The following is a 10,810-nucleotide window of genomic DNA, read 5'->3' as shown; positions in this document are numbered from 1 at the left end:
GCATCGCTTCAGTGTTAGGCGACACTTAGCAGTGCATGCGGGCTACACATACGCACAAGACTGAGAATTGAGGTAGGCCCTTCCCACGGCCGTTTTACACGTGCACAAAAGAACATCACAACCTCTGAAAAAGGGAAGCTTTTGCCTCTTCCAGTCAAACATTGTTTTAGGGTGAGTGGCAAGGAGGACAAGCTGCCAACCAGAAAAACCGACCGGCCTTGGCCAAAGAATTACAACGGGCCCACAAAACAGAACATCAGAACAAGTAATGACAACATTACTTACAGTCAGGAGTGCCCCCAAAAAGTGTACATGCGACACCACCAGGTGTGAAACAAAGTGCTTCAAACTTTATTTTAGCATCTTTTTTTGATTGATGACACATCCAGTCCTTGACATGACCAAGTGGGTCAGCTCTGTATGCATGACATGGCAAAATAAACATGAACATCTCACACTAGGAATGTATGGCCACTGTGTCAACACCATGGCATGCAAAAGGTTACTCTATGTGATAACGAGGGCATGGGCTGACTGTCACCCCTGGGCCAGAGGTCCCTAGCTCACAGATGGGGAATAGACCTGGTTTAGTAAGGTAGAGCTCCAGAGGGTGGCAAAAGGTTACTCTATGTGATAACGAGGGCATGGGCTGACTGTCACCCCTGGGCCAGTGGGCTGACTGTCACCCCTGGGCCAGTGGTCCCTAGCTCACAGATGGGGCATAGACCTGGTTTAGTAAGGTAGATCTCCAGAGGGTTTGCACATGGTTACTCTAGGTGATAACGAGGGCATGGGCTGACTGTCACCCCTGGGCCAGTGGTCCCTAGCTCACAGATGGGGCATAGACCTGGTTTAGTAAGGTAGATCTCCAGAGGGTTTGCACATGGTTACTCTATGTGATAATGAGGGCATGGGCTGACTGTCACCCCTGGGCCAGTGGTCCCTAGCTCACAGATGGGGAATAGACCTGGTTTAGTAAGGTAGATCTCCAGAGGGTTGCAAATGGTTACTCTATGTGATACAGTGGCCATGGGCTGACTGTCACCCCTGGGCCAGAGGTCCCTAGCTCACAGATGGGGCATAGACCTGGTTTAGTAAGGTAGAGCTCCAGAGGGTTTGCACATGGTTACTCTATGTGATAAAGAGGGCATGGGCTGACTGTCACCCCTGGGCCAGAGGTCCCTAGCTCACAGATGGGGCATAGACCTGGTTTAGTAAGGTAGAGCTCCAGAGGGTTTGCACATGGTTACTCTATGTGATAAAGAGGGCATGGGCTGACTGTCACCCCTGGGCCAGAGGTCCCTAGCTCACAGATGGGGCATAGACCTGGTTTAGTAAGGTAGAGCTCCAGAGGGTTTGCACATGGTTACTCTATGTGATAAAGAGGGCATGGGCTGACTGTCACCCCTGAGCCAGTGGTCCTTAGCTCACAGATGGGGAATAGACTTGGTTTAGTAAGGTAGATCTCCAGAGGGTTTGCACATGGTTACTCTATGTGATAAAGAGGGCATGGGCTGACTGTCACCCCTGGGCCAGTGGTCCTTAGCTCACAGATGGGGAATGTACCTGGTTTAGTAGCTCACAGATGGGGAATAGACCTGGTTTGGTAAGGTAGAGCTCCAGAGGGTTTGCAAATGGTTACTCTATGTGATACACTGGGCATGGGCTGACTGTCACCCCTGGGCCAGTGGTCCCTAGCTCACAGATGGGGAATAGACCTGGTTTAGTAAGGTAGATCTCCAGAGGGTTTGCACATGGTTACTCTATGTGATAACGAGGGCATGGGCTGACTGTCACCCCTGGGCCAGAGGTCCCTAGCTCACAGATGGGGAATAGACCTGGTTTAGTAAGGTAGATCTCCAGAGGGTTTGCACATGGTTACTCTATGTGATAACGAGGGTATGGGCTGACTGTCACCCCTGGGCCAGTGGTCCTTAGCTCACAGATGGGGAATGTACCTGGTTTAGTAAGGTAGATCCCCAGAGGGTTTGCACATGGTTACTCTATGTGATAAAGAGGGCATGGGCTGACTGTCACCCCTGGGCCAGTGGTCCTTAGCTCACAGATGGGGCATAGATCTGGTTTAGTAAGGTAGATCTCCAGAGGGTTTGCAGATGGTTACTCTATGTGATAACGAGGGCATGGGTTGACTGTCACCCCTGGGCCAGTGGTCCCTAGCTCACAGATGGGGCATAGACCTGGTTTAGTAAGGTAGATATCCAGAGGGTTTGCAAATGGTTACTCTATGTGATAAAGAGGGCATGGGCTGACTGTCACCCCTGGGCCAGTGGTCCCTAGCTCACAGATGGGGCATAGACCTGGTTTAGTAAGGTAGATCTCCAGAGGGTGGCAAATGGTTACTCTATGTGATAACAAGGGCGTGGGCTGACTGTCACCCCTGGGCCAGAGGTCCCTAGCTCACAGATGGGGAATAGACCTGGTTTAGTAAGGTAGATCTCCAGAGGGTTTGCAAATGGTTACTCTATGTGATAAAGAGGGCATGGGCTGACTGTCACCCCTGGGCCAGTGGTCCTTAGCTCACAGATGGGGCATAGACCTGGTTTAGTAAGGTAGATCTCCAGAGGGGTTGCACATGGTTACTCTGTGATAAAGAGGGCATGGGCTGACTGTCACCCCTGGGCCAGAGGTCCCTAGCTCACAGATGGGGCATAGACCTGGTTTAGTAAGGTAGATCTCCAGAGGGTTTGCACATGGTTACTCTATGTGATAACGAGGGCATGGGCTGACTGTCACCCCTGGGCCAGTGGTCTCTAGCTCACAGATGGGGCATAGACCTGGTTTAGTAAGGTAGAGCTCCAGAGGGTTTGCACATGGTTACTCTATGTGATAAAGAGGGCATGGGCTGACGTCACCTGGGCCAGTGGTCCTTAGCTCACTGATGGGGAATGTACCTGGTTTATTAAGGTAGATCTCCAGAGGGTGGCAAATGGTTACTCTGTGTGATAATGAGGGCATGGGCTGACTGTCCCCCTGGGCCAGTGGTCCCTAGCTCACAGATGGGGCATAGACCTGGTTTAGTAAGGTAGATCTCCAGAGGGTGGCAAATGGTTACTATATGTGATAACGAGGGCATGGGCTGACTGTCACCCCTGGGCCAGTGGTCCCTTGCTCACAGATGGGGAATATACCTGGTTTAGTAAGGTAGATCTCCAGAGGGTTTGCACATGGTTACCCTATGTGATAACGAGGGCATGGGCTGACCGTCACCCCTGGGCCAGAGGTCCCTAGCTCACAGATGGGGCATAGACCTGGTTTAGTAAGGTAGAGCTCCAGAGGGTTTGCACATGGTTACTCTATGTGATAAAGAGGGCATGGGCTGACCGTCACCCCTGGGCCAGTGGTCCCTAGCTCACAGATGGGTAATAGACCTGGTTTAGTAAGGTAGATCTCCAGAGGGTTTGCACATGGTTACTCTATGTGATAATGAGGGCATGGGCTGACTGTCACCACTGGGCCAGTGGTCCCTAGCTCACAGATGGGGCATAGACCTGGTTTAGTAAGGTAGATCCCTAGAGGGTTTGCACATGGGGACCCTATGTGATAATGAGGGCATGGGCTGACTGTCAACCCTGGGCCAGAGGTCCCTAGCTCACAGATGGGGCATAGACCTGGTTTAGTAAGGTAGATCTCCAGAGGGTTGCAAATGGTTACTCTATGTGATAAAGAAGGCATGGGCTGACTGTCACCCCTGGGCCAGAGGTCCCTAGCTCACAGATGGGGCATAGACCTGGTTTAGTAAGGTAGAGCTCCAGAGGGTGGCAAATGGTTACTCTGTGTGACAATGAGGGCATGGGCTGACTGTCACCCCTGGGCCAGAGGTCCCTAGCTCACAGATGGGGAATAGACCTGGTTTAGTAAGGTAGATCTCCAGATGGTTTGCAAATGGTTACTCTATGTGATAACGAGGGCATGGGCTGACTGTCACCCCTGGGCCAGTGGTCCCTAGCTCACAGATGGGGAAAAGACCTGGTTTAGTAAGGTAGATCTCCAGAGGGTTTGCAAATGGTTACTCTGTGTGATAACGAGGGCATGGGCTGACTGTCACCCCTGGGCCAGAGGTCCCTAGCTCACAGATGGGGCATAGACCTGGTTTAGTAAGGTAGATCTCCAGAGGGTTTGCACATGGTTACTCTAGGTGATAAAGAGGGCATGGGCTGACTGTCACTCCTGGGCCAGTGGTCCCTAGCTCACAGATGGGGAATAGACTTGGTTTAGTAAGGTAGATCTCCAGAGGGTTGCAAATGCTTACTCTATGTGATAACGAGGGCATGGGCTGACTGTCACCCGTGGGCCAGTGGTCCTTAGCTCACAGATGGGGCATAGACCTGGTTTAGTAAGGTAGATCTCCAGAGGGTTTGCAAATGGTTACTCTATGTGATAACGAGGGCATGGGCTGACTGTCACCCCTGGGCCAGTGGTCCTTAGCTCACAGATGGGGCATAGACCTGGTTTAGTAAGGTAGATCTCCAGAGGGTTTGCAAATGGTTACTCTATGTGATAACGAGGGCATGGGCTGACTGTCACCCCTGGGCCAGTGGTCCTTAGCTCACAGATGGGGAATAGACCTGGTTTAGTAAGGTAGATCTCCAGAGGGTTGCAAATGGTTACTCTATGTGATAAAGAGGGCATGGGCTGACTGTCCCCCTGGGCCAGTGGTCCCTAGCTCACAGATGGGGCATAGACCTGGTTTAGTAAGGTAGAGCTCCAGATGGTTTGCAAATGGTTACTCTATGTGATACAGTGGGCATGGGCTGACTGTCACCCCTGGGCCAGCGGTCCCTAGCTCACAGATGGGGAATAGACCTGGTTTAGTAAGGTAGATCTCCAGAGGGTTTGCACATGGTTACTCTATGTGATAAAGAGGGCATGGGCTGACTGTCACCCCTAAGCCAGTGGTCCTTAGCTCACAGATGGGGAATAGACCTGGTTTAGTAAGCATTTCTCCTGAGAGCTCAACACCACTCATTGAAATTGGAAGCCTGTGTAGAATACCGCTTGGTCTATGAGCTGATAAAAATTAATCATTGGGCCCAAACGATTTGCATTCATTCCAACCAGGCGTGTCTTGACATTGCTTCTTGCATATATAGCTTGATGCCTTTATGGGAGTTTGTATAGGTCTGATTACATTTCCTGTCAATGTATTCTCTGATGGTGCTAGTACGCATTAGTAGAAGGGCAGAGCTCCTGGCTCTCTAAGTATATCTCTGCCCTAAATGGCCCTGGGTGGGCTGTCTAGAGGCACACTAACGCCAGTGAAATGAAAGCAAACAAATTTAAGCAAGAGAACAGCTCTTAAAAGGGACACATTATTACAGCAAGCAATAGAAACAAAACAAAAGTTCAAGACCCACTAGGTTGGAAAAAATTCCAAACAATTCCTAAGGATTTAAAAAAATATGAATCATTAGACAGTTCATAGAAACAAGGAACGTTCAACCACATCTAAATGATAGTTTGCAACTCAAGCCAGTCCATGTGCTAGAAGGGACATACATCATAAAGGTTTGATATCACAGTAAACATCTGCTGTGTTTAACATAGCAATTCTCTTTACCAATTTTGCATCATAAGTGCACATGATATCCTGGGGGCACTTCGGGCTCTCAAAAACCATGGTTGCTTTTCAAACTGTGAGGATTTGAGAAAGGTCCATGCCCATGTCAAACCGTTGACCCACTGCGCTGTGCGTGCGAAGGGCAGTTTAAACACGTCGTCTCGGTGCATCACACCAGTGGCAGCATGACTTTCATGGTCAAATGCAAAGATCCTTCAGGTGTTGGACAGGGTGGATTAGGGACTGTGAGACCGTTTTCTTTGTTAATTCTGTTTTACAGTGGTACAGCCAAACCCTGGGAGAGGCAGGGAAGCCGTCACCCAGCATGGTGATTTAGACCCAACCATCCCATAGTCCCACCTTGATAATCGTGGATGAAAACAATAAAGTGGGGGCATCATTGGAATGACAGCGGAACAGTATAATAATTAGCTGCTAATACTGCCACCTGGGGTGATATTTGTACTGCCAACAAGATATATACTCTGCACCGCCCAAGTCCTATTTCCAGTCATGCAAGAAGTGGGTGGCCTTCTGAATGTGCGCACCCGGAGGGGCGCTTCATGACGCGCTGCCCATACATAGGGAACTTGGATACAGTAAAGAACGTCCAGCTCTGAGGGTACCAATCCTCCCACAGATGGCGGTATTGGCGCCTTCATCCGGCAGGAGGCCATGATTTGGGTGATGCTACCCCCCTTGGCCGGTGCACTCTACCCTCCAGAATATAGGACGACCCAATGTAACGCAGCGGACTAATTCAGGCGCCACAGCACACATTCTAAGAAATGCCCACTTGATGGCAATGTTCAATTTTCTCAAAAGTAAAATGTATTTGATTATACACTATTTAATTACTAATGCTCTTATTAGGTGTATTTTACTAACAGTAGAAAGGTGTCATTTTATATCCCTCTAATTTTTTAAACCCCACCTGGGTTGGCATTGCAAGGACTATGTAGGAAGTACTGAACACAGAAAATATATGCACCCATGCTGTAAATATGCCTTATGATCCCAACGTATAATTCAGGTGGATGGATGGATGTCTAATGATCTATTTTTTTGGTCAAACTGCTTTAGTGGGACTTTGGCCCGATTTCTTTCGTATAGAAATCGGGCGTAGACCACCGTACCCAGACTACCACTATCCGCCCTCCTCCACTCCCACCAATATTGCCGACCCCTCTTAGCATCGTCATTTCTCAGCCAAAAATCAAGCCGGAAAATTGGAACTAAAATAGTTTGATCAGACATAATTGCGTAACCCCAACTTTTCTAAATTTGTCGGCCAAAAATCGAGCAGAAAATTTGAACTAAAATAGTTGGAATAAAAATAATTCGATCATTAGGCGTAATACCAGATGTACCGTTTCTATGGTTATCACCATACCTTTAATGTGGGTCCAAGAGGGGCCTTTCCAGGTAGTTAATGCCTGGGATTATAAGGGCGTACAGGAAGTGGTCGGCAATTGGGAAGCAGGAGTATGTGAATAAATCTGTGCATTGGTTGGGTTAGCGGGGAAGTATTCTTCTCCTTCCATTGCAGCTGAGAAATAATGATTGTGGTGTCCACATGTCATTGCCCTTATGTGTCCCTCAATAGTACTAAACACAAAGAACGCCACAACTATGCCCCTGGGTTACAAACGAGTACAAAACCATTTTGTCCAGCTTCCATATTCATTTGTGATAAATATTTTTTAAAAATGAAATCGTCTTCTTAGCTTGGACGAGTTGCGGAGGCAGCGTGCACGGATCCCAGAGTGCAGGACCTCCTAAGGTGGCCATAAGGACGCTCCCCAACATGTGTAGTGTGGAACTGAGTGACTTTAGCTTATATAAGTAAATCTTCGATGAGTCCTGGACACCTCGTTGACCATGACCGCCATTTTAGCCCTCGACTACAGGAAGACACCACCTCGCCTGGAGGTAACCAAGGGGGAGAGGGCAAGGAAGAGTAAAAACCAGTGTGCCAGGCAAGAGGTTTGACACAAGCCGCCAATCCCCTTGTGTCCGTGCAGTGCCTTTCAAATCGAACTATACTCATTTTCCTAACAGTTGACTCATCGCCTACTGGGATATGTTCCAATGTTGAAAGAGATCTGGATTTCCCAAACCACAACACAGTTGGTGCCAACAGGAACCTACTGGTGTCATTCATAAACACCTGGGTTGGTTCCTTCCTCCTACCATAGGAGATTAGAGGCTTTAGGACAATGCATAGCTCTATTTCTGTTACCAGGTTTCTCTGGACAACAGTGACCGGCAATACAGATGTTTCGGGAGAGGCCCGCGTGTGTTGGGTGGCTGGTTGCGCCCACCAGGATGAAGGTTCATGCTTAGCAAAATGCAGCAGGAGCACTGCACATAACCATCCCTGGGACATGAAATGGCTGCAACTGCCACCGTCGGACACAGGTTTTAGTGTATTATACAAATTTAGTCAACAGTTTATTAATCCACGATTCCACATTCGATGGGATTTCGTGGACTAGGGCACCAGAAGTTAATCTCTTAACAGGTTTATTTTCAAACATCTTACTTATTTGATTTAAAAAAAAAAAAAAAGGTTCCACTATATTTGTCCAGCACCTGCTGAGCAGGAAGTCAATTACAATTTGGGGTGCCTCTTCGGCGTACACAAGCGATTCAAGCCTTCCACTATCCATTCGACGACATGGTCAGCAAGGCAAAAACCGACTGCTGCAAGCGTTGTCAGGCAGCTCCCCCAATCTGGCCTCAACATTGTTCCAAGACACCCCTCTTGCAGAAGCTCTAATTCCCAATCCCAGGCATTCCGCTGCCACTTATCTGGGTCGTTTGAGAGGTAGAATCCTTTGAGATATGAAATAACAAAATGGACGGCCGATTTGGCGAGGCTGATACAGGACTCGGCATTGGCCATACGTGCTACTCAATTACACGCTCGCCATGTTTAATGGGCTCAGAGTCCATACAGGCCTGCTCAGCAGCTTTCCTCTAGGCACAGCCTATCCATCTGGTTAAACTTGTCCTGTGGAATGCCTTTTGCTTCCCGCTTCTTTCGATGCCCATAGAGTCCTTTTTTTGGGCTCCAGTCGCAGGGTTGGGTTCACTCTAACATCATTGCACATATACCTCCAAGCTATACGGGAGCGCCACGCGCCACGCAACGTCTGATAGATCCATGAATAAAAACATGCAATTGATCAACTAGGTCTCTTAGTGGCCGATGCCAACATGTTGACTTTAATTGATATTCGACGCTGATTCTGTACCTTTCCGTCCCCTTTTTCAGTTTTTGGGTGTTCAATCCTGGTGTTGTATGGGGGTTGGAAGGGCCAGGCAAGAGACTGGCCCAGCAAGTTGCATATGCGTGAAAGAGGCGGGCGCCTGGCCTCTCACCTTCCACAAAAGTGCCTCCATAAAAAACGAGGCTGTAGGGGAAGCCATTCAAATTTTAAATAAAAAAAGAGAAGACGACGCCCAAAGAACACCCTTCTCATTGCAGAATATAGAAGAGCTCCCGAAGGGTCTCAGACGCAGGTTCCTTGACGCGTCGGAAGGTGTGGCTTCCGGTTCCGGATCCCTATGCCCTTTTCTTTGCAGTCTGTTGGCTTCTGCTGCGATATGTCTATGAGGGCACTGGCGATAGCAAGACCTGCAAAAAAAAAAAAAAAAAAAAAGATCAAATCGCAAAACCAACCAATAATAGGAGACAACACAAGTACAGAATCAGCTTTTTCTTGCACAGACATCCGCATTGTCAACCCTTGTTGACAATATTTTGATAATTATCTAGGGTGCTTCAAGAAATTGCACTGCAGCTGATCAATGCGGCCTATAATTTGTTGCGTAAAGTGGATACACCGATCAATTTTATATTGAAAACAAATCCGACCCTTAACAAGTTATTGGTAACTTTGCCTAATTGCTCAGGCAAAACCACTTGTCCTCCCCTTAACCAATATCAGAGGCATGCGATCACGTTCCAAAGTGAATCGTTTTGCTACAGGGGTCTGCAACATATGGTCTGCTCGCCATATCTTTTAAAAACAACTCCCATTAACGCATGCCAACAGTCAACTGTGGGGATCATCAGAGTCTCATCTCAAAAACACTGGCAAGCCATTGGTGGTCCAGAGGTAACGCAGAAATAACACCTCTGTCAGTGGTAACCGTAGAAGACATGTTTTCAATTATTATGTGTTAGCCGTTCCCACCATGAATGTAAAGGTGGAAACTGGAGAGTAATGGTTCATACCACTATGGTAAGTGGTGAGAGGGGACATCAGAGATGCCCATATTTTCACTACCTTACCACAGCACATTCCCAAACATATTTACTGTACTGAAGGAAATTCCACTAGAAGCAGCACAGGCAGTAGTCCTATGGAATACTGGCTATGGTATTTGGTCCTACCCTGAATTGGGCTGATGGTAAAAGGATACCTGTTTACCACTACAGCTCAACTCTGATCGAGACCCTTGGTGTTAAATGCATCTGTTGCTCTTTTAATCTTATTACCTATGAATAAGAACTACGAGTACTTATTATTGCTTCTATGTTCTATGTTTGATATTTTCTTGTTGTTAAACTGTAAAGCGCTTTGGATTAAAGTGCTATATAAACAATAAAATACAAATACAACTACGAATGCAATCTTTGCTGCCGTTGTGTCAATGTGAATCTACAAAAGTGAATGCTAAATAAAGATTCTTGGTTTTTGTTTTTATAGCCCACAGTTATTCGTCCATGGTTGGTCAAGGATTATTGCAACTTTTCCATTTAATTTTGTAAACAATTGTTCTAATCGTTACATACACATATTTTAGTAAAACAGAAAAATACAAAATAGGATAAAGGGAAATAAAAAAACGAAAGAAATAATAATAATAAAATAACTACAGCTTTTGTGCCATATTTACCAAGGTCTTCCAAAATCTCAGTGACAATAATTAGTCGCTTTGGGGGCAAAAGCCACCAATTCCCAAACTCAAAAGATGGCCTCGGTGACTGGAAAACAGTACCTTAGTCACCAGGATCTCTGTTATCCTCAGTGACTGGAAAAAAGTAACCTAGTCCCTAGGATCTCAGTGACTGGAAAATAGTACCCTAGTCACCAGGATCTCTGTGACTGGAAAAAAGTACCCTAGTCACCAGGATCTCGGTGATCCTCATTGACTGGAAAACATTACCCTAGTCACTAGGATCTCTGTGATCCTCAGTGACTGGAAAACAGTACCATG

The 10,810-nt window shown here is 47.3% G+C and overlaps 1 protein-coding gene across 1 annotated transcript in view; it reads right to left on the bottom strand.

Annotated features, from left to right (window-relative positions):
- Window positions 1-328: 328 nt before the first annotated feature.
- ATRNL1 (attractin like 1) overlaps window positions 329-10,810 on the bottom strand; it is a 2,575,823-nt gene continuing 2,565,341 nt past the window's right edge. The window contains exon 29 of the mRNA XM_069611898.1: window positions 329-9,221. Coding sequence (XP_069467999.1) covers window positions 9,097-9,221 — 125 coding nt within the window. The 3' untranslated portion in view covers window positions 329-9,096. The remainder of the gene's footprint in view (window positions 9,222-10,810) is intronic.

The sequence above is a fragment of the Ambystoma mexicanum genome, chromosome 8 (assembly GCF_040938575.1).
Source record: "Ambystoma mexicanum isolate Mex_15411 chromosome 8, UKY_AmexF1_1, whole genome shotgun sequence".
In the NCBI taxonomy this organism is placed as follows: Eukaryota; Metazoa; Chordata; class Amphibia; order Caudata; family Ambystomatidae; genus Ambystoma; species Ambystoma mexicanum.
Note: the sequence above shows the minus strand (reverse complement) of the source record. Positions and strands in the feature narration are given on the sequence as shown.